The following is a 24,198-nucleotide window of genomic DNA, read 5'->3' as shown; positions in this document are numbered from 1 at the left end:
CCATCTTAAAATGATTGAACAAGAAAACAAACCTGTTTAATTTGATAATAGCCTATCCATTAGGAAAAAGAGTGACAAGGAAATAGAGGTACTTGTGATGACAGGAAGCCCTTTAGCAAGCTATAAAAGGGAACCTGGGGAGAGGAGACTTCAAACTTCTCAATCCACCTTCTTGGAAACCCACCCAGAACCTCCCCTCTCTGACACCATGGTCAACTCGTGTTGTGGCTCTGTCTGCTCTGAGCAGAGCTGTGAAGAGAGCTGCTGCCGGCCCTCTTGCTGTGTGTCCAGCTGCTGCCGGCCTCAGTGTTGCCAGTCTGTGTGCTGCCAGCCCACCTGCTGCCGCCCCAGCTGTTGCCGCCCCAGCTGCTGTGTGTCCAGCTGCTGCCGCCCCAGCTGCTGTGGATCCAGTTGCTGTGGTGGCTCCAGCTGCTGCCGCCCCTCTTGCTGCATCTCTAGTGGTTGCCGCCCCACCTGTTGCCGCCCCTCTTGCTGTAGTTCCAGCTGCTGTCGCCCCTCCTGTTGCATCTCCAGCTGCTGCCGCCCCAGCTGCTGCATTTCTAGCTGTTGCCGCCCCTCTTGCTGTGGCTCCAGCGGCTGTGGCTCTCCCTGTGGAGGTTCCAGCTGCTGCAGACCCACTTGCTGCATCTCCAGCTGCTGCCGTCCCAGCTGCTGCATTTCCAGCTGTTGCCGCCCCTCTTGCTGTGGCTCTAGCTGTTGTGGCTCTCCCTACGGTGGCTCCAGCTGCTGTAGACCCACCTGCTGCATCTCTAGCTGTTGTCGCCCCATCTGCTGCCAGACCACCTGCTGCCGCCCTATCTGCTCCAGTGCCTCTTGCTGCTGAATGTCCTGACCTGTGTCCACCTGTATTCTAGCACTACACATATCCCCATGTAGTCTTATTCTGAGCTGATATAATTTCTTCTGGAAAAAACATATTTCCAACTGATCTGAAATTGTATTTTCCTTCTAAATGTATTGAGCCCATAAATATAACCATATTTCTCCCAAATAAACTATCATTTTAAAATATCTTGAAATCTTTATATAATGTAACCCTAGCTGATACATATATTCTTCTGTAATGTTTCTCATGAAGCTATTTCTAAAATAAAATAAAAGTTAGTTTTCCAACGCATACATACATAAGAATCACGTGTTTCATTATTTATTTCTTGACTTGTCAGTCCTTGTTGCCAATTGTCTAGTATTCTCTCAGCAGAGAGCACATATACAGTACATGATTCAGGATTTCACCTGATGAGCAAGCAAGGTCTGGGTAGGTCAGCTGAGGGATAACTCATGTCAAGAGAGCTCAGCCAGAGAATGAAGTGAGTGGATGAGAATTCGACCCTTTACTGTGATCCGCTGACGGAGTGACCCCTACAATTATCTTTATTCTGCTCATTAACCATTTTTATGGAAAAATTCTCATGTGATTTCTAGTGGTTTAAGTACATCTCCTAAACAAATAGTTTGCTTTGAATTTTTTTTATTTCTTCTCCTGATTACACCCTATGCAATTTTCAGTATTTCTTTATTCATTTCCAACCTGACTCAATTCTGAAATTTGAGTGAAGGATGATAAAGCCCCCCAAAAAACTTCTGACTGCAGTCAAAAGTTTTACTCCTTCTTTAGATAGTTTAAAGACATAACTTAGATACCACTGTACCTCTGCTGACTGACTTGAGGAACTCTCTGTTCTCTTACCCATATTAATAATGTACACAAGTAACTCTGCCCCTAATTGCTTTCCCAAACTTGTCCATGTCAACATTATTTATAAATTTTTACTTGCATGTTAATCTCAATGATGCCATCCAATCACTGATATGAGTTTGCTCTTAATCTGGGCAGTTCTGTATCAGTATTCCTAAAATAGGCCTAGGGAACAGTAGATAGTATAGGAATAAAGGCACTAGTTTGCACTGGTCAAACCCCATTTCAATTCCCAAGACCACTTCTGATCCCTGAACAATGCCAAGAGTGATCTCTTTGCCCAAAATCAGGATTAAGACTGGAGAAGTATCCAAAAACCAAACAATAAAATCATGCAAGCTCTAATTAGTTATTTTGTTTTTAGTATGACCTTACACTTAGCAACTTAAAACAACTTGCTTATTTTTTTTACCATTTCTGGAGATGTCAGGACTTAAAACACTATTAATTATGGAGTTGGAATTAAAGCACAATTTTCTGCTTTCTGAATTTTCTGCTCTAACTGACCAAAGAAACTTCAATATATATCTTGCATGGTGTCTTCTCTGAGTATCCTTCTGTGATTAGTCCACTTTCAAACCTACTTGTGTGATTTATGACCAGGTCAATAAAATCCTTGAGGATATTGTATTATATACATTATATTATTATATATTTATATATTATAATACTATCTGAGATTTCTTGTCTTTGTTGTTGTATAGAGAGTTAATTCCCTTTGATTCTGAGATAGTTCATTATTGGAGACAGAGTTGACTAACAGTATAGATCATCTTAAATTTATCTTATTCTCTTCATGGTCAATCTATCCTGCTTATGAGAAGCAGTGGAAAAGGGTAAAATGATACACCAGAGGGAAACATTTAGACCAATTTAGAGGCTGTCTGCCATATTCCACCATCTATAAGAATAAGGATATATAATTTACATTTATGTAATATGAAAAGCATGCAAATTTCCACAAAGGTTGGACCTGATGGCATTCCCAACAGCAGTGGATAAGAGTTCCTTTCTCTCCACATCCCTGCCAGCACTGCTTGTTCTCATTCTTTCTGATGTGTGCCAATCTCTATGGTGTGATATGGTACCTCATAGTTGTTTTGATTTGCATCTCCCTGATGATTAGTGATGTGGAGCATTTTTTCATGTGTCTTTAAGCCATTTTTATTTCTTTTTTTGTCAAAGTGTCTGTTCATTTCTTTTCCACATTTTTTGATGGGGTTATATAATTTTTTCTTGTAAAGTTCTGTCAGTGCCTTGTATATTTTGGAGATTAGCCCCTTGTCTGATGGGTATTTGGTGAATAGTTTCTCCCACTCAGTGAGTGGCTCTTGTATTCTGGGCACTATTTCCTTTGAGGTGCAGAAGCTTCTCAGCTTAATATAGTTCCATCTATTTATTTCTGCTTTCACTTGTTTCCTCTTTAAAGATACCTTTAGTCTCGATGTCATGGAGTGTTTGACCTACATGTTGTTCTATATACTTTATGGTTTCAGGTCTGATATCTAGGTCTTTAATCCATTTGGATTTTACCTTTGTACATGATGTTAACTGGAGGTCTAAGTTCGCTTTTTTACAAGTGGCTAGCCAATTGTGCCTACACCACTTATTGAAGAGGCCTTCCCTGTTACATTTAGGTTTTCTTGCTCCTTTATCAAAAATTAGGTAACAGTATATCTGGGAAACATTCTCTAAGTACTCAAGCCTGTTCCACTGATCTGAGGGTCTGTCTTTATTCCAATACCATGCTGTTTTGATAACTATTGCTTTGTAATACAGTTTAAAGTTGGGGCAAATAATACCTCCCATATTCCTTTTCCCAAGTATTGCTTTAGCTATTCAAGGATATTTATTGTGCCAAATGAATTTCAGAAGTGTTTGATCCACTTCTTTGAAAAATGTCATGGTTATCTTTAGAGGGATCGCATTAAATCTGTACAAAGCTTTGGGGAGTGTTGTCATTTAAATAATATTAATCCTGCCAATCCAAGAACAGGGTGCTGGATTTTTATTTCCGTGTGTCTTTTCTTATTTCTTGTAGCAGGGTTTTATAGTTTTCTTTGTATAGGTCCTTCACATCTTTAGTCAAGTAGACTCCAAGGTATTTGAGTTTATGTGAGACTAATGTGAATGGGGTTGTTTTCTTAATATCCATTTCCTTCCTATCATTTTTGGTGTATAAAAAGGCCATTGATTTCTGTGTGTTAATTTTATAGCCTGATACATTGATATATGCATCTATTGTTTCTAAAAGTTTTTTGATAGAATCTTTAGGGTTTTCTAAGTATAGTATCATGCCATCTGCAAACAGTGAGAGCTTGACTTCTTCCTTTCCTATCTGGATTCCCTTGATATCTTTTTTTTTGCCTAATCACTATAGCAAGTACTTCCAGTAATATGTTAAATAGGAGTGGTGAGAGGGGGCAACCTTTTCTTGTACCGGAGTTTAGAGGGAAGGCTTTCAGTTTCTCTCCATTGAGGATAATATTTGCCACTGGCTTGTGATAGATGGCCTTGACTAGATTGAGAAAGGTTCCTTTAATTCTCATATTGCTGAGTTTTTATAGATATTTATCATCTTTATCATATTTAAATATATATGATATATATTTATCATTTTTATCACTTTGTGGAAAACGATATGGAGATTTCTTCAAAAGCTGGAAGTTGAGCTCCCATATGATCCAGGTATACCACTCCTAGGGATATATCCTAGGAACACAAAAATACAATACAAAAATCCCTTTCTCACAGCTATATTCATTGCAGTGTTGTTTACAATATCCAGACTCTGGAAACAGGCTAGATGCCCCTCAATAGATGAATGGTTAAAGAATCTATGGTACATATACACAATGAAATATTATGCAGCCATCAGAAGAGATGAAGTCATGAAATTTTCCTATACATGGATGTATATGGAATCTATTATGCTAAGTGAAATAAGTCAGAGGGAGAGAGATAAATACAGAATGGTCTAACTCATCTATAGGTTTTGAGAAAAATGAAAAACATTTGTATAATGATTCTCAGAGACAAAATAGAGGCGGACTGGAGGGTCCAGCTCCTGACATGAAACTCACCACAGGGATCGTTTAGTATAGTCACAGAAATAATTACACTGAGAACTATCATAACAAAATGTGACTAAATGAGGGAAGTAGAAAGCCTGTCTAGAGTACAGGCTGGTGTGGGGTGGGGAGGAAGGACACTTGGGATATTGCTCATGGGAATGTTGCAATGGTGAAGGATTTTTTGTATATATACATATATATACACATACATATATACGCATACATATATATGTATATATATGTATATATATATTTATTTGTATATATATGTATATATATGTATATATATATCAAAAAAAGAAAAAAAAGATAAGGCCTCCCAATTCTTACCACAGGCTGTGTTCTTTACACTGACTGTATAGAAAGAGGAGGTACAGTAAATGCACCCCATATACACCTCAATTCAGGCCCTTTGCCTGGTCTGTATTGTAAATTGGGGGACAAAAAAAAACATACAAATTTAAACTTCCTGGCTTAAAATATGTCTACATAGTAAAACCAAGGAATCTTAAATGTTTGTTTTCAAAATCTGGTTAAAGAGGTCAGACAAATAACAAAGAGGATGTACTTCTCTTACACACAGATGCTCTGGGTTCAATCCTTGTCATTCCATATAGTCCTCTGAGCACTGCAAGGAGAGATTTATGAGTGCAAATCAAGGAGTAACCCCAGAGCATTGCTGAGTGTGGCTCAGAAAGCAAAGAGAAAATATCAAATAAAGATTTTCTCTAGTCTACTTTCCTGGCAAGGGAGATACCATGATCACAAAGGTGGTTTCCTCAGGGTGAGGCTTACCCATTGCACTCAGGGTGTGCTGACCCCTGCGATTTCCCCAAATGTGGGAAACTCGACTGCATAATTTGTGAGAGTGGGGGACTTAAAAATAAAAGATTTTCCCTAGAGAAGAAAAAGGAATATTTCTAAAAGATGAGCAAAAATCTTATAGACAATGGCAATAATCTATTTTTTGTTGAGCTGTAGGTAGCTAGATGTTTATTTCTTGACAATTGTATTCCATATTATTTTATTTGTTTTCTTTTATTAAATTTTATAACTTTTATATTGGCTTTTGGGCCACACCTAAAAGTTTACTCCTTTCTCAGCACTCAAAAAATACACTTGGCAGTGCTCAGAGGACATTGTGTGATGCTAGGAATCAAACATGAGTTCATTGTCTTACAAGGCAACTGCCCTACCCACTGTACTATCTCTCTGACTCCCATAAATCTAGTTTTATCTAAGAAGAAAGAATATTTAATGAATCATGCTGATTGAAATACTTTATAAAAATTAAAAAGATTATATTAAATTACAATAGAAGATAGAGAACCAAGGGAAGTTCAAACAATGTTATAAAGATACAGTATATAAAAACATTATTTAATTTTTTGGCTACTGGGTTACATCCAATTATGCTCAAGGATTACATCTGGTATTGCCTAGGAAATTTTATAGGGTTCTGATGATGTGCAAGCCACATACAAGACAAGCACCCTGTAATATTTCTCAGGTACCTATTACTCTATTTTAAATATTAGTCTATAGTTAACATGCTGTATAAAAATAAGACCAATAATGTTTTTAATAAGTTTTTTAAACATTTTATTAGCTTCAGTTTGTTCTGTAAAGAAACTTAATTGAATGGAAATACATTAATCAGTCGATCATTTAGCCAAATGTTTTATATATAATTCTATTTAGAGCATGATGTTAGAACTAGGTTCCCCTGATTTACCAAGTAGTAATATGTTTTAGCAACAGAAATTTTTATCAGACAATAATAAAAGTAAGAATTATGTTTTTTATAACAATGCCTAATATGAAAATCTTTTTTTCTGCCCTATTTAAAGGCTATTTTATAATGCTATGTCCAGGTTCTCTGTCCAAGTTCCTCCATGAGCATAGCAATATCACATGAACCTGAATCAAAGCCTTGATAATGGCCTAATTAGTTCGAATGAAATAGGAGCATAATGTCAAGGAGCATACCATCAATATTTTCCACTGATTATTTACACTACCAGGTCCTACATTAAAGACTTTAGCCAGATTTTTTGGTCATTTGTCCAATAGAATATCAGTTACAGATAAAGAAGAAATCTCTCTTTTTGTGACAAACTGGTTAAAATGTGAAGTGATGTAGTAAGCAAAATAAGTTAAAAGAAAAGTGAATATAGATAATTTCATTATTTTATACTCAAGGAATAAAATAAACAAAGTACTTTTTTCCCCCAAAGTATGGTTATTGAGTAGAAGTTAAGAGGAGGAAACTGGAGAAATAGCTGATCTAAGAGCAGTGAGTAGCTGACCAGTGGTTGGCAACCTGTGGCTCATGAGCCACATGTGGCTCTTTACACTTTTAATGTGGCTCTTCTGTGTGCCGGGCGGCCGCTCCAGGAGTCAGGATTCTGCTCCTAGCCTCTGTCAGTGCGCGCCCTGTGTGGCTCTCAAAATAAATTTCCATCGTGGTTTTGGCGAGATTTGGCTCAGTTGAAAAAAAAGGTTGCCGACCACTGATACTAGACCATGGTGGAGTGGTGCAGATGTTTACCAGGATGTAAAGCAGTTGAAACATACAGAGTGCTAGATACTTGGAATATTCTTTCTGTAAGTGACATATCACCACATTTACAATTAATTTTTAGTCCGGAGTCATAGCATAGCAGGGAGGATGTTTGCCTTACAAACGACCCAGCTTCAATCCCCGACATTCCATATGGTCCCACAAACCTACCAGGAGTGATATCTGAGTGCAGAGCCATGAGTAATCCTTGAGTGTAGCTAAAGTGTGGCTAAAAAAACAAAGACAAACAAAAAATAATTAGTGAGTTTCAATGTGCATAACATTTATTGAAATACAATCTGCGTCATAAAGAGCACTAATAATGTGGCCCACAAACAAACAAAAATACTAAAAGGGCCAGAATTATATATCTATACAATGAATAGGGCTGCACACATCCATCTAGGATTCATCCCTAGCACACTAGATGATATCTCAGAACTTCCATGAGTGTTCCTCAACCATAGAGCCAGGAGTAAGTCATGAGCACTGGTAAGACCATAAGCCCCACCTTAAGAGAAACTAATCATTTGTGAGTATATGTACATATTTGCTACATGCAAGTGTGTGCTTGCATGTGAGAAAAAGAGAGGAGGAAAAAAAGAAAAAGAGATCATGCACAAGAGAGACTGCATATTTGTGCTGGGTGTTTGGTTTTCCATAAACAGATTCCACAGATTAGGAAATTCCAAGTCGCCATGGCAAACTCAATGACTAGCAACATGGGTCTCTCATATTATGTAGTCCACAATACATAATTTAGGCATGCCTTCAAAGATTAAATGAACATCCTAAAGTAGTAGCTCACCTCGACTTTCACTTAATATGAGCTCTTGTAAATATAAATCTCAAGGTCTGTTCTAGGTCAGACATTCTGGATGAATTCCTTTGACAACCAAAGCCAAAGATTTTACCCCAGTTTTATCTTTCTTAGACTAAATGTCTAATTTATTTTGACCGACTCTTCATGATAGCAGTATAACAGCAAAGTTATCTTTATCCCAAGGCAATTTCTCTGTAATCTTGTAGGTAGCCTTGAGTTTATATATATATATATATATATATATATATATATATATATATATATATATTGGTTTTTGGGCCACACCCGGTAATGCTCAGGGGTTACTCCTGGCTATGCGCTCAGATGTCTCTCCTGGCTTGGGGGACCATATGGGACGCCAGGGGATCGAACCGCAGTCCGTCCTAGGCTAGCGCAGGCAAGGCAGGCACCTTACCTCTCGTGCCACTGCCCGGCCCCATTGAGTTTATATTTTAAGATGTGTTCTTAATGCACTGAGATGATTGAAAAGACTTTCTCATTCTTTTGTATAGCACAGTACAGATTTGCATCTTGGTTTAACTCATTATTTTATGACTGACAGAAATTGGCAATAATTGTGCACTTGTTCTGCCTCAACTAGTGGATTATATGCTTATGATATTTTCATGATAAAATTCTTCCATCTCTAGAGCAATGAATATTCATAGTCCAGAAGTCCCAATCTCTGCTAAACTTAGTAACACATATTATTGACTCAATCTGAGATATGGCGCTGGAGAAGCCATACAGGAAGTGAATGCAATATTTTAAGGTGCATAAGTAGTACAAAAACTTTGGATAGAATCACTCCTCCCAAAGTTTTTGTACTACTTATGCACCTTAAAATATTGCATTCACTTCCCGGGGCCGGGCGGTGGCGCTAAAGGTAAGGTGCCTGCCTTACCTGCGCTACCCTAGGACGGACCACGGTTCGATCCCCCGGCGTCCCATATGGTCCCCCAAGCCAGGAGCGACTTCTGAGCGCATAGCCAGGGGTAACCCCTGAGCGTCACCGGGTGTGGCCCAAAAACCAAAAAAAAAAAAAAAAAAAAGAATCACTCCTCCCTATAAGCATACACCTTCACACATGAATAAACACTCATTTTAAAGAGATTCTGACATTTTATCTTTTAAGACATAGTTTTTGTGCAAATCATTTGAAATCACGATTCTGTCATTTTAACAGTCTCCTCAAATTTTAGTGGCCTTATTTGCAAGATAGAGTTTTTGTGCAAATTATTTGAAATCATGATTCTGTAATTTTAACAGTCTCATCCACTTTTAATAGCCTTATTTGTATATGTCCAGAAGAATAAGTTTTATAAGAACTCTTTCAACCAGATTAACTCATCTAGTCTCTGATCTTGAAAGATTAATATAAAAACCAGAAAAACTTAAAAAATCATAAAATTTACATTTTAACAATTTGGGAAGAATAAACTACCAAATGAACTGGCCAGAGAGATAGAAGAGTGAGTAGGATGCTTGCCTTGTTATGACTGATTTGGATTTGATACCTGGCACTACTTCTGAGCACTAGTGGAATGTTCATAAACAAATTCAGGAGTAAGTCCTGAACATTGCTGGGCATAGCTAACAAAACCAAATATAAAAATAGAAGAAAAATATAAATATATAGTAAATGTTCTTTGCTGGTTTTGTCATTTGTCAAAAGGAAGTAAGCATAGAAATAACCAAGATGCAAAGATACAAATTTGGTAGAAGTCAAAGATTTAGATGATCTAATTAAATTGGAATATAAATCTCATAACACAAGTTATGAGTGCTTGGTTTCACTTAAATTCAGAAGACAGGAATCATGGTGAGAAGGAAAATCAAAGAAGAAAGGGTAGATCTGAGTCTTGGGTTCCACTTGGTTAGAGATATTCTATATCCCCATAGTTAGTTCCCACTGAGATCAAAGCTTCTTTCTAGATGATTGTCTCTGGAAAAATATAAGCTATCATTCCCAAACTTAAAGGCTATCCTTTGATAAAATAAAGATCAGTGAAAATGTAGAAAAATAAGAAGCACTATAGTTCCTGATGGGAATATAAAATTGTACCACCCTGATGCAGAAAAGGTTGAATATTTAAAGCTATTAATCATTCAGCAGTCATATACCTTGACACCTACTGAATATTAAAGCAATGATATCCAAAAATTTTCTATACATCTACTATTTCAGCATTATCCATCATACCTAGAATATGAAAATAATGCAAATATCCATGAACAGATGAATGGATAAAGTCACAGTTGAAGACAAGTAGATGTATATACAATTTAATGTTGTCAATCTATGTATATATAAATTAATGCTGTCAATCTTTAGTAGAAAATTCTACTTTGTACAAAAACAAAGATAGGCATAGAAAATATCCTGTTGGGCAAGGGCCAGTTACTGGAGTAGGATCATAGTTATATTGTGAAGAAAAAGGATTAAATGATAGGGTTTTTCTGAAGGAGGAAAACTTGAGTTGTTTGAGCAATTGGTATAAAATACAGTATATGTCATGAGTAAGTTTCAGAAAATTCAAACAATAGACTACAGACTCTGATTATTTGGGGGGGGGGGAATCACAACCTGTGATGCTCAGGGGTTACTCCTGGCATTGCGCTCAGAAGTTGCTCCTGGCAGGCTTGAGGGACCATATGGGACGCCGGTATTTGAACCAGTTCGTCCTGTGTTGGCTTCATGCATTACCATTGTGCTATCACTTCGACCCCAGACTCTGATATTCTTAATATTTATTTGACGGCTAGATGATAGTACATTGGGCAAGGCTCTTGACTATTGCACAGCTGATTGAGATGAGATGCCCAGTAATGATCACAAAGGTGATCTCACCAAAATGATCCATGAGCAGTGAGTGCCTGGTATAAGCCCTGAACAGAGCTAAGTTTGGGAAAAACCAAAAAAATAAAAGCATTAAGAGTGAAGATGCAATGTTGTGTGTTTTTGTCACTAAAGAGCAGACAGCACAATTTGAAAGTGGTTATTTTTACTTTTTTGTTATGATAATGTCAGACATCATCATAATATATAACATCATCATAAAAAGTAATATCTTTACTTTCTCAAAATGTAATTCTTTAGTAAATTTTACATTAAATTATACATCAATATATTGAAAACAATTTCATATCACTTAGTTTTTTACCTTATGTTATTTATTTCCAATGAGAAATTATTGCAATACAATTTTCTTCGTTTCCAATCAGTGATGGTGAGTTGCAGTGGGAAAAGAGTTATGCATCATAGATTTCTTTTTCTCATGCCTGTGATCCTATACGTAAACATCTATCCACTAGGCAATAACGAAGGAGTCATCACTGGATTGCAGCTCTCTTTTACAAATTACCAATAAGCCAGAGACCTGAACATTCCATTACCACCTAAAGGTGGAAACTATGTCTCAGTAGGTGATAACAACATCTGTACCATTTAAATTGGACATCAGATGACAGCATTCGTGAAAACAGAGCAAAAAAAAAAAATTCAGAGAGGGTGATTCACGAGGGCTAAAGATATAGGAAACAGTCTTCTTCAGCCATCTTAAAATGGTTAAGCAGGAAAACAAACTTGCTTAATTTGATAATAGCTTATCCATTAGGAAAAAGAGTGACAAGGAAATGGAGGTACTTGTGATGACAGGAAGCCTCTTAGCAGGGTATAAAAGGGGATCTGGGGAGAGGAGACTCCAAACTTCTCAATCCACCTTCTTGGAAACCCACCCAGAACCTCCCCTCTCTGACACCATGGTCAACTCGTGTTGTGGCTCTGTCTGCTCTGAGCAGAGCTGTGAAGAGAGCTGCTGCCGGCCCTCTTGCTGTGTGTCCAGCTGCTGCCGGCCTCAGTGTTGCCAGTCTGTGTGCTGCCAGCCCACCTGCTGCCGCCCCAGCTGTTGCCGCCCCAGCTGCTGTGTGTCCAGCTGCTGCCGCCCCAGCTGCTGTGTGTCCAGCTGCTGCCGCCCCAGCTGCTGTGGATCCAGTTGCTGTGGTGGCTCCAGCTGCTGCCGCCCCTCTTGCTGCATCTCTAGTGGTTGCCGCCCCTCTTGCTGCATCTCCAGTTGCTGCCGCCCCACCTGTTGCCGCCCCTCTTGCTGCGGCTCCAGCTGTTGCCGCCCATCCTGCTGCATTTCCAGCTGCTGCCGCCCCTCTTGCTGTAGCTCCAGCTGCTGTGGCTCTCCCTGTGGTGGCTCCAGCTGCTGCCGCCCATCCTGCTGCATTTCCAGCTGCTGCCGCCCCTCTTGCTGTGGCTCCAGCTGCTGTAGCTCTCCCTGCGGTGGCTCCAGCTGCTGCAGACCCACCTGCTGCATCTCTTCTAGCTGCTGTCGCCCCATCTGCTGCCAGACCACCTGCTGCCGCCCTACCTGCTCCAGTGCCTCTTGCTGCTGAGTGTCCAGACCCGTGTTCCCCTATGTTCTAGTAATCTACTTTCCCATGTAGTCCTACTCTAAGCTCACCTATGAAAAAACTACATTTCCTACTGCTCTAAAATGTTTTTCCCTCTAAATTTACTGCACTCATCAATATTTCTCGCTCTCTTTACCAAATGAACTATCAGTTTAAAATATTCTGAAATTTTTTATTATAATGTAATTCTGATATATATATATGTCCTGCTGTATTCTTTTATGAAACTAATTCTGCACTCAAATAAATCTTGATTTTCAAAATATACATATTTAAGACGTGGGTTTCATTATTTCTTAACTTGTCATCCCTGCTATCTAGTGTCTGATTTTATTTCAGACATAATCACATATGGTACATGATTTCAGAATTTCACTTCCATTCCCTAGTACTCTTACTTCTAATAATAATAATAATAATAATAATAATAATAATAATAATAAGGTGATTTTTATATATGTTCTCTGCATGAGTAGGTTCTTCTGATGAGCAAGTAAGCTCTGGGGTTATTTACTGAGGGTAATTTAAGTCAGAAGAGCTATCAGCCCAAGAATGGAGTTGGTGGATTAGATTCAAGCTCTTCTCCCTGGAGTGAGTGCAGTCTCAAAGATCCTCTGAGGGACTGACCTCTACAGTGATCTCATTCAGATCATTAACCATTCTCTGTAGAGATCTATCTTCCTCAGGTGACTTAGAGAGTTTTATTTACACCCTTCAAATAAATCATTTACTATGAATTTTATTATTTTTGCTCCTAAAGATACCCTATGAAAATTTGGGGCCAGGCGGTGGCGCAAGAGGTAAGGTGCCTGCCTTGCCTGCGCTAGCCTTGGACGGACCGCGGTTCGATCCCCCGGTGTCCCATATGGTCCCCCAAGCCAGGAGCAACTTCTGAGCGCATAGCCAGGAGTAACCCCTGAGCGTTACCGGGTGTGGCCCAAAAACCAAAAAAAAAAAAAAAAAAAAAAAAAAGAAAATTTCAATATTCTTACATTCATTTCCAACCTGGCTCAGGTCTAGAATTGGGTAAAGGAGGATGCATTTCCAAAAAGAATTCTGACTGGAGTCAAAAGTTCTATTCCTTCTTTAGATATTTTAAATACTTACAACTTATATGTCACTATATCTCTGCTGGCTGCCTGAAAGAACTCTGTGTTCTCTTATCTATAATAATATTTCACACGAATGACCTGCCCCTCATTACTTTCCAATACTTGTTGCCTGTGACAGCATTATTTTCACATGCACCATAAGATACAATGATGAAATCTTTTTGTGACAACATATAATGTTTATACTTAAAAGGACATTATTTGTGTTAAAAAATTAGAGTTGCAGTAAATTTTCAACACAGCATAAATATACTTTTTTCAGTTGAAAGTGTCTCACATAATGCTTTATAATTTGCTATAGAAAAATAGATTTTTGTAAAAGTGTGCAGTGTTGTATTATTTCTTTATAGTGCTATAGTTAGAACTAGGGCTTCAATTTAACTTCTTAAATATAATATTTGATATGCCCAGGCTGCATAGGATTTTAGCAGAGTACCAACAACTATTGCAAAAACAATTTGAAGATAATATTAAAAGAAAATAAAAAATAAAAAAATAAAAAATATTTCCCAGAAATTTGGTGTCTTTGAAATTATACCTGACTTTACAATTTTTAACTTTCCAGGTAATTTATTTCTTAATGGTGTAAAAATCTAGTTTTCAACAACTTATTGGTCCTGAAATTGTTCACTAACTGTGGTATGACCTAATTAATTTACAAATACAGATTACAGAAGACATTAGAGTAGCATTTGTAGAATTTGAAGGCAAATAGGTTAGACAAAACTTATTCAAAATATTTTTAGATAATAATGTTGACATGTTCCATACCTCTTCCGTTTCATTAAACAAATGTAAATTCTTTTATAAGGTTCTTAGAATTTACACATTTATACTTAAATATAGGTATATAGAGAATTGAGAGCTCATAAGTTAAAGTAGTTACTTGTCTGAAGTTACTTCAAGGCATCATTTTTAAGACATCTTACAATTGAGCTCTTACCATCTCAAATCTTCTGTAGAGTTCCTCCTGAACATATTTTTGCCATACTTATTAATGGGTAGTTGAATAAATGGCATCACCATTTTTTGCTGTGGCACAGATTAAAAACTTAAATTGGAGTTTACTATCAGCATAAAGTGTTTGAGCTTTACAAAAAAGGTAGGTTACAAGTTACATGTTTAGTTTTAGAAAAATTGTGCAATATGTTCATAATGATGGCAGCAGTTGTCACAAAGTGCCTTATTTACTTTTAAGCACTCTTAATGTGTCATGCATGCGGATGGAAGGGATGCACTAAAGAGTAGGCTTTAACCATCATGTGCAGCAGAGTGGCTTTCTACCCCCACCAGTTCAGTTCAATCTGTTTTCATATAGAATACATATGCTTAAATGTTTAGTCTCTTAAACAGCTGTATTCCAATTCAGCCTCTTCAGATACTCTTGTGCTGTGCAGCAGTGGTTCTGTGTGTAAATGCTATGCACTGAGGATACACAACAAATATATATGCCTCACACCAATCAGGTGTTCATTTGTTATTGTATTTGTTAACAACTTTTTATATCTTAGTGTTATAAACTCCACTTAAAATTAAAGTCTCATTCTAGTCACACATAAAAATATCTCCAGTATAGTGGTTATTTATAGACTGGCAATTTTCAATGTCTGCTCAACTTGATAACACATGCAACTGACTCATTTCGTATTGTGATAATAGAGAATATATACTTAAAATGAATGCTATATTTTAGGGTGTTTAGATAGTACAAATTTGCCTTAGTACTTTGGATAAAGTCCCACCTTCCTGTAATCATGCACCAGCACACATGTACAGCTCATTTTAATGATTCTGATTTTATCTTGTAAATTGTAGTCTTTGTACAAATCATTTGGAACCATGATTCTGTCATTTTGTCAGCCCCCTCAAATTTTTATCATCTTATGTTGCAAATGTTCTGATGAATCTCAGAGAATTCAGAATGTTTTATGAAAACTCTTTGAACCAGGTTGATTTATCTAGGCTCTGATCTTAGAGAGATCAATAGAGATATCAATGAATGTCCCCACCCCCCAAATCCTAACATTTCTATTTATAACTTTTGATTAGACTATACTATCAAATGAGGGGCCAGAGGATATTACAATGAATAAGATGTTTCATATCTGTTTTTGATACTGGCACCACATCTGAGCACTACTAAGAGTGATCCATAAGCAGAGTCAAGAGTAAGCCCTGAGCATTACTGATTGTAGCTACCAAAACCAAACAAAACCACACACAATAAGTGTTCTCCTTTTCTGGATTCCCATTCCTCAAAAGGAAGTAAGCATATAAATAACCAAAGGAAGAACTGGCAACACCATGCATTTTTGAAACATAAATCAGCTAGTCATTTATTAGGCACTTTTTGCCCAATAAAGATTTCACTAAAACTTCTCACCAAAAATTTTATATATGACTAACTTTTATCTCAATATTCATTTTTCATTCTTGAAAATAAAGACAGAGGTATTAAAATTGTTAATCAACTTGAACAACAAAATACAATAGACAAGATATCTTCAAAGGCCCAAAAGACAACAGAGGGAAAGCAAGATAGGAGTATGTGAATTAGAGGTAAAAGTCAAGACCTTAGATAATCCAACTAAGTTGGAATGTAAGTATCAAAAACAGTAGCTATGAGTTCTTGGGCTCTATTTAATCCAGGAAGCAGAAAGTCTTGGTTTTCTAAAATTTTATTATGAGAGCCAGATAGATAATACAGTGAATAGGGCTCTTATTTTATGCATAGCTGTCTTAGGTTTAATTACCAGCACTAAATATGATCCCCTAAGACCTACCAGGAAGAGTTCTTGAGCACATGTTCAGGAGTAATGGGACTGACAACCCCATTAATCAGTCCCGAAAGAAGCTGAGTTTGGGCCAAAACAAAAAACAAAAAAACAAAGGTTATGAGGGTGATATATAATGAGGTGAAATGTAATGTTGTGTATTTTTGTCACAAAAGAGCAGAAAATGCAATTTGAAGGTAGTTATTATTACTTTATTGTTATAATGCCATCAGAAGTGTGTTAAATTCTTCACTTTATCAAATTACTTTGATCAAGTTTTACATCAAAATATACATCAATAAAATGAAAAGTTCCTTAAAGCTAAGTTTTCTCCTTTAAATTGTTATTTCCAATCAGAGGTGATGGATTAATAGGGGAAAGAGTTATGCCATCATAGATTTCTTTTTCTCATGGCAATGATCCTGGCTTCTACTTAAACCTTCTTAGCCCACTGGGCAACAATGAAGGAGCATTGCCGAATTGCAGTTCTCTCTTAACAAAGAATGGATAACTAAAATATCCCTGTCACCTAAGGCTGGAAACTATGTTTCACTATGTGATAGCATCATTTACCACTAAGGCAGACAATCAGGTGACAACATTCCTGAAATCAAAAGCAAAAAAAAAAAAAAAAAAATCACAGGAAGGTGATTCAGAAGGACGGAAGTACTTTATCGGTATTTTTCACCCATATTAAAACTTTTTAAGCAAACTGGCTTAATTTGACAAATAGTTTCACCATTAGGAAAAAGAGTGACAAGGAAATAGTGGTACTTGTGATGACAGGAAGCCTCTTAGCAGGGTATAAAAGGGGATCTGGGGAGAGGAGACTCCAAACTTCTCAATCCACCTTCTTGGAAACCCACCCAGAACCTCCCCTCTCTGACACCATGGTCAACTCGTGTTGTGGCTCTGTCTGCTCTGAGCAGAACTGTCAAGAGAGCTGCTGCCGGCCCTCTTGCTGTGTGTCCAGCTGCTGCAGGCCTCAGTGTTGCCAGTCTGTGTGCTGCCGCCCCAGCTGTTGCCGCCCCAGCTGCTGTGTGTCCAGCTGCTGCCGCCCCAGCTGCTGTGGATCCAGTTGCTGTGGTGGCTCCAACTGCTGCCGCCCCTCTTGCTGCATCTCTAGTTGTTGCCGCCCCTCCTGCTGCATCTCCAGTTGCTGCCGCCCCACCTGTTGCCGCCCATCTTGCTGTGGCTCCAGCTGTTGCCGCCCATCCTGCTGCATTTCTAGCTGCTGCCGCCCCTCTTGCTGTGGCTCCAGCTGCTGCCGCCCATCCTGCTGCATTTCCAGCTGCTGCCACCCCTCTTGCTGTGGCTCCAGCTGCGGTGGCTCTCCCTGTGGTGGCTCCAGCTGCTGCCGCCCATCCTGCTGCATTTCCAGCTGCTGCCGCCCCTCCTGCTGTGGCTCTCCCTGCGGTGGCTCCAGCTGCTGCAGACCCACCTGCTGCATCTCTTCTAGCTGCTGTCGCCCCATCTGCTGCCAGACCACCTGCTGCCGCCCTACCTGCTCCAGTGCCTCTTGCTGCTGAGTGTCCTGACCTGTGTTCCCCTGTGTTCTAGCAATTTACTTCCCCATATAGTCCTACTCTAAAATGATTTGGGTCACTTATAGAAAAACTACATTTCCTACTGCTCTAAAATGTTTTTCTATCTAAATTTACTGCACTCATCCATGTTTCTCTCTCTTTCCCAAATGAACTATCAGTTTAAAATATCCTAAAATGTTTATTATAATGTAATCCTGATATATATTTCCTGCTGTATTATCTCTTATAAAACTAATTCTGCAATCAAATAAATCTTAATTTTCAAAATATACATGTTTAAGACGTGGGTTTCATTATTTCTTAACTTGTCAGCCCTGCTATTTAGTGTCTGATTTTATTTCAGACATATCACAGATGGTATATGAAATCAGAATTTCACTTCCATTCCCTAGTACTCTTACTTCTAATAACAAAAGTGGTTTCATATATATTCTCTACATGTGTATATTCTGATGAGCAAGTAAGCTCTGGGGTATTTTAAACTGAAGGTAATTTAAGTCAAGAGATTCTCAGCCCAAGAATGGAGTTGGTGGATTAGATTCAAGCTCTTCTCCCTAAAGAAGTGAAGTCTCAAAGATCCTCTGAGGAATTGACCTCTACAGTGATTTCTATTCAGTTCATTAACCATTCTCTGTAGAGATCTATCTTCCTCAGGTGACTTAGAGAGTTTTATGTGCACCCTTCAAGCAAATTATTTTTCTGAATTTTATTATTTTTGCTCCTGGAGGTACCCTATGAAAATCCCATTACATACATTTCAAACCTGGCTCAGGTCTAGAATTGGGTGAAGGATGATGCATTTCCAAAAAGAATTCTGACTGGAGTCAAAAGTTCTATTCCTTCTTTAGATATTATAAATACTTACAACTTATATGTCACAATACCTCTGGTGGCTGCCTTGAGGAACTCTGTGTTCTCTTATCTATATTAATATTACACACAAATAACCTGCCCCTCATTACTTTCCAATACTTATTGCCTGTGACAGCATTATTTTCACATTCAGTGTAAGATACAATGATGAAATCTTTTTGTGACAACATATGTTTATATTTAAAAGGACATTATTTGTGTTAAAAAAAGAAATTAGAGTTGCAGTAAATTTTCAAGACTGCATAAATAACACTTTTTTCAGTTAAAAGTGTCTCACATAATGCTTCATTAATTTGCTATAGAAAAATAAATGTTTGTAATAGTGTGCAGTGTTGTATTATTTCTTTATAGTGCTATAGTTAGAATTAGGGCTTCAATTTAACCTCTTAAATATAATATTTGATATGCCCAGGCTGCATAGGATTTTAGCAGAGTAAAAACAACTATTGCAAAAACAATGTGAATAATATTAAAAAGAATATTTTCCCAGAAATTTGGTGTCTTTGAAATTATACCTGACTTTAAAACATATGACTTTCCAGGCAATTTATTTATTAATGGTGTAAAACCTAGTTTTCAACAACTTATTGGTGCTGAAATTGTTCACTAACTGTGGTATGACCTAATTAATTTACAAATACAGATTACAGAGGACTTTAGAGTAGCATTTGTAGAATACGATGGCAAATAGGGTAGGCAAAACTTATTCAAAAATATTTTTAGATAATAATGTTGACATGTTCCTTTTCACTAAACAAATGCAAATTTTTACAAGGTTCTTAGGATTTACACATTTATACTTAAACATTGGTATGTAGAGAATTAATTGACTGCTCATAAGTTAAATTGGTTACTTTAGAAAAGATTCTTCCTAAGATCTCAATATTAAAGTTTATATGCCATGTTATCTTTCATAAAGCTGAAAATTATTGACTGAAATAAAAATAAACTCTTCATGTTTTGAAAATAGTTATTAATACTGTTATTTGTCACAGTTTTGGGCACAGTATGTTTATAAACTATGGTACCAATATGTCACATGGAGGGCCAAGTCATAAATAATAACAATATAATGGCCTTTTGCACTGTTAATACTTTTCTTTGAAATGGAAAGTTCTGAACAGAAGATTTTGAGTTTGAATGTCTCAATGTTTTTTGAGAAGCCTTACTTACATATTATTAAGTAGTCATTGAAAATGAAAAAAGTTATTATATATTTATATAAATATATATTATACATACATACTACTCTCCTTTATTTTAGTTACTCTCCTCATAGAATTTGTCAAGAATAGCTATGAGTGAAAGATTTTCAAGTCCTAATAAAAACTTTATTTATGACAGTATTCATAATTAGCCTGAAATGCGGTCTCTAGGTAATCTATATCATTTTCTGGAATGTTTTCTTAGACATTTTTGGATGTGAAGCGCTTACTTGCCCGAAATTACTTCAAGGCATCATTTTAAAGAAATCTTACAAGTGGGCCCTTAGCATCTCAAATCTTCTGTAGAGTTCCTCCTGAACATTTTTTGTCATACTTATTAATGGGTAGTTGAATAAAAGGCATCACCATCCTTTGCTATGGCACACGTTACAAACTAAAAGGGGAGTTTTCTATCAGCATCAAATGTTTCAGCTTTACAAAAAAAGTAGGGTATAAGTTACATGTTTAGTTTTAGAAAAATTTTGCAACATGTTCATAATGATGGCTGCGGTTGCCACAAAGTAAGTAAGTGCCATATTTCCTTTAAGTACTGTTAATGTCTCATGCATACAGATGGAAGGGATGGAAATGTGCACTAAAGGGTAGATTTTAACCACCATGTGCAGCAGAGTTGCCTTCTACCCCAGTTCAATCTGTTTTCATATAGAATACATATACTAAAACCTTTCAGTCTCTTAAACAGCTGTATTCCAATTCAGCCTCTTTAGATACTCTTGTGGTGTGCAGTAGTGGCTCTCTGTGTAAATGCTATGCACTGCAGATACACACACAAAAATATGTGTACAGATTAATCCCTCACACCAATCAGAGGTCCATTTGTTATTGTATTTGTTAACAACCTTTTATCTCTTAGTGTTATAAACTCCACTTAAAACTGATTAAAGTCTCATTCTTGTCACACACACACACACACACACACACACAAATCTCCAGTACAGTGGGTATTTATAGACTGGCAGTCTTCAATCTCTGCTCAGCTGATAACACATGTAATTGACTCATTTTGTCTTGTGATATTTGAGATGTATGAAAAGTTAATGATATATTTCAGGGTGTTTAGGTAGTACAAGTTTGCCTTAGAATTTTGGATAAAGTCCCAGCTCCCTGTAATCATGCACCAACACACATGTATGACTGCTCATTTCAATGATTCTAATTTCTAAGTCTTGTAAATTTTAGTCTTGTACAAATCATTTGGAACCATGATTCTGTCATTTTATCAGCCCCCTCAAATTTCATCACCTTATGTTGTAACTGTTCTGATGTATTCACCAACTCAGAGCATTTAAATGTTTTATGAAAACTCTTTCAAACAGGTTGATTTATCTAGGCTCCGATCTTAGAGAGATCTATATAGATACCAATGAATGTCCCCATTCCCGAAATCCTAAAATTTCCATTCATAACTTTTGGTAAGTCTATACTATCTAATGAGAGGGCCAGAGGTATAGTACAGTGAATAAGATGTTTACCTTTGTAAAAACTAATCTGTATTTGATATTGGGACCACACCTGAGCACTACTAAGAATGATCCCTAAGCACGAAGTCAAAAATAAGCCCTAAGCATTGCTGGTTGTAGCTACAAAAAACAAACAAAACCAAACACACAATAAGTGTTCTCCTTTTCTGGATTCCCATTCCTCAAAAGGAAGTAAGCATATAAATAACCAAAGGAAGAACTGGCAATATCATACATTTTTGAAACATAAATCAGTCAGTCATTTATTAGGCACTTTTTGCCCAATAAAGATTTCACTGAAACTTCTCACCAAAAATTTTATATATGACTAACTTTTATCTCAGTATTCATTTTTTTATTTTTGAAAATAAAGACAGAGGTATTAAAATTGTTAATCAACTTGAACAACAAATACAATAGACAAGATATCTTCAAAGGCCCAAAAGACAACAGAGAGAAAGCAAGATAGGCGTATGTGAATTAGAGGTAAAAGTCAAGGACTTAGATAATCTAAGTTGGAATGTAAGTATCAAACACAGTAGCTATGAGTTCTTGGGCTCTATTAAATCCAGGAAGCAGAAAGCCTTGGTTTTCTAAAATTTTAATTATGAGAGCCAGATAGATAATACAGAGTATAGGGCTCTTATCTTGTGCACAGCTGGCTTGGGTTTAATTACCAGCACTAAATATGATTCCCTAAGACCTACCAGGAAGGGTTCTTGAGCACATGTCCAGGAGTAATGGGACTGACAACCCCATTAATCAGTCCCGAACAAAGCTGTGTTTGGGCCAAAAACAAACAAAAAAGGTTATAGGTGAGAAATAATGAGGTGAAATGTAATGTTGTGTATTTTTGTCACAAAAGAGCAGAAAATGCAATTTGAAGGTAGTTATTATTACTTTATTGTTATAATGCCATCAGAAGTGTGTTAAATGCTTCACTTTAAATACTTTGATGAAGTTTTACATTAAAATATACATCAATAAAATGAAAAGTTCCTTAAAGGTTAGTTTTCTTCTTTAAATTGATATTTCCAATCAGAGGTGATGGATAACCTAGGGGAAAGAATTATGCCATCATAAATTTCTTTTTCTTATGCCAATGATCCTGACTTCTACTTAAACCTTCTTAGCCCACGGGGCAACAATGGAGCATTGCCGAATTGCAGTTCTCTCTTAACAAAGAATGGATACCTAAAGTATTCCCATCACCTAAGGATGGAAACTATGTCTCAATATGTGATAGCATCGTCTACCACTAAGACAGGACATCAGGTGACAACATTCCTTAAAGCAAAAAAAAAAAAAAATCATAGGAAGGTGATTCAGAAGGACGGAAGTACTTTATCAGTCTTTTCCACCCATATTAAATCCTTTAACCAGAATAACAAATTGACTTAATTTGTCAAATAGTTTCTCCATTAGGAAAAAGAGTGACAAGGAAATAGATGTACTTGTGATGACAGCAGGCTCCTTAGCAGGGTATAAAAGGGGACTGGGGAAAAGGAAACTCCAAACTTCTCAATCCACCTTCTTGGAAACCCACTCAGAACCTCCCCTCTCTGACACCATGGTCAACTCGTGTTGTGGCTCTGTCTGCTCTGAGCAGAGCTGTGAAGAGAGCTGCTGCCGGCCCTCTTGCTGTGTGTCCAGCTGCTGCCGGCCTCAGTGTGGCCAGTCTGTGTGCTGCCAGCCCACCTGCTGCCGCCCCAGCTGCTGTGTGTCCAGCTGCTGCAGGCCTCAGTGCTGCCAATCTGTGTGCTGCCGTCCCAGCTGTTGTGTGTCCAGCTGCTGCCGCCCCAGCTGCTGTGGATCCAGTTGCTGTGGTGGCTCCAGCTGCTGCCGCCCCAGTTGCTGCATCTCTAGTTGTTGCCGCCCCTCTTGCTGCATCTCCAGTTGCTGCCGCCCCACCTGTTGCCGCCCCTCTTGCTGTGGCTCCAGCTGCTGTGGCTCTCCCTGTAGTGGCTCCAGCTGCTGCCGCCCATCCTGCTGCATTTCCAGCTGCTGCCGCCCATCCTGCTGCATTTCCAGCTGCTGCCGCCCATCCTGCTGTGGCTCCAGCTGCTGTGGCTCTCCCTGCGGTGGCTCTAGCTGCTGCAGACCCACCTGCTGCATCTCTTCTAGCTGCTGTCGTCCCATCTGCTGCCAGACCACCTGCTGCCGCCCTACCTGCTCCAGTGCCTCTTGCTGCTGAGTGTCCTGACTGTGTCTACCTGTATTCTAGCAATCCACTTCCCCATATATTTCAGTGCTGATTTGAGTCACCTCTGGAAAAACCGCATTACTCAGTGATCTGATATTATGCTTTCTCTCTAAATGTACTGCACCCATCAATATTTCTCTATCAAATGAATTCAAAGTTTTAATTTTCTTGAATTATCAACACCTTATTATCTCAGCTGATATGTTTCCTGCCACGTTTTCTGATGTTGTTTTATTAAAAATTAAATAAATTTTATTTTTCAGACATAAAAAAATAAGTTGATGTGTTGTTTTTTTGGTGGGGGTGGGGGTTGGGTCACACCCGGCAGCGCTCAGGGGTTACTCCTGGCTCTATGCTCAGAAATAGCATATGGGATGCCAGGATTCGAACCACTGTCTTTCTGC

The 24,198-nt window shown here is 37.8% G+C and overlaps 4 protein-coding genes and 2 non-coding genes across 6 annotated transcripts; all 6 read left to right on the top strand.

Moving 5' to 3' along the window:
* Nucleotides 1-208: 208 nt before the first annotated feature.
* On the top strand, nt 209-844 carry LOC126019157 (keratin-associated protein 4-6-like). Its single transcript, XM_049781360.1, has one exon. The coding sequence runs from the start codon at nt 209-211 to the stop codon at nt 842-844; it is 636 nt and encodes a 211-aa protein (XP_049637317.1).
* A 4,263-nt stretch (nt 845-5,107) lies between these two features.
* Nucleotides 5,108-5,240, top strand: LOC126031097 (small nucleolar RNA SNORA51). Its single transcript, XR_007503234.1, has one exon. It is a non-coding gene; the product is annotated as a small nucleolar RNA SNORA51 (small nucleolar RNA).
* A 287-nt stretch (nt 5,241-5,527) lies between these two features.
* Nucleotides 5,528-5,694, top strand: LOC126030734 (U1 spliceosomal RNA). The gene has a single exon (XR_007503174.1). It is a non-coding gene; the product is annotated as a U1 spliceosomal RNA (small nuclear RNA).
* Nucleotides 5,695-11,942: 6,248 nt separating this feature from the next.
* Nucleotides 11,943-12,581, top strand: LOC126019148 (keratin-associated protein 4-3-like). Its single transcript, XM_049781349.1, has one exon. It carries the CDS (start codon nt 11,943-11,945, stop codon nt 12,579-12,581), a length of 639 nt encoding a protein of 212 aa, XP_049637306.1.
* A 4,794-nt stretch (nt 12,582-17,375) lies between these two features.
* On the top strand, nt 17,376-18,014 carry LOC126019138 (keratin-associated protein 4-3-like). The gene is made up of 2 exons (XM_049781336.1): nt 17,376-17,769; nt 17,845-18,014. The coding sequence occupies exons 1-2, from the start codon at nt 17,376-17,378 to the stop codon at nt 18,012-18,014; spliced, it is 564 nt and encodes a 187-aa protein (XP_049637293.1).
* Nucleotides 18,015-23,161: 5,147 nt separating this feature from the next.
* LOC126019180 (keratin-associated protein 4-3-like) lies at nt 23,162-23,785 on the top strand. Its single transcript, XM_049781374.1, has one exon. It carries the CDS (start codon nt 23,162-23,164, stop codon nt 23,783-23,785), a length of 624 nt encoding a protein of 207 aa, XP_049637331.1.
* The last annotated feature ends 413 nt before the right edge of the window (nt 23,786-24,198 follow it).

This window comes from Suncus etruscus, chromosome 1 (assembly GCF_024139225.1).
Source record: "Suncus etruscus isolate mSunEtr1 chromosome 1, mSunEtr1.pri.cur, whole genome shotgun sequence".
NCBI lineage: Eukaryota > Metazoa > Chordata > Mammalia > Eulipotyphla > Soricidae > Suncus > Suncus etruscus.
The sequence above is the reverse complement of the archived record's forward strand: the minus strand, read 5'-3'. Positions and strand labels throughout refer to the sequence as shown.

Coding starts and splice junctions, on each gene's coding strand:
- LOC126019157 (XM_049781360.1), top strand. CDS start 209: ATGGTCAACTCGTGTTGTGGCTCTGTCTGCTCTGAGCAGAGCTGTGAA.
- LOC126019138 (XM_049781336.1), top strand. CDS start 17,376: ATGGTCAACTCGTGTTGTGGCTCTGTCTGCTCTGAGCAGAACTGTCAA. Junction 17,770..17,844: donor CTGCCGCCCATCCTGCTGCA/TTTCCAGCTGCT, acceptor CCAGCTGCTGCC/GCCCATCCTGCTGCATTTCC.
- LOC126019148 (XM_049781349.1), top strand. CDS start 11,943: ATGGTCAACTCGTGTTGTGGCTCTGTCTGCTCTGAGCAGAGCTGTGAA.
- LOC126019180 (XM_049781374.1), top strand. CDS start 23,162: ATGGTCAACTCGTGTTGTGGCTCTGTCTGCTCTGAGCAGAGCTGTGAA.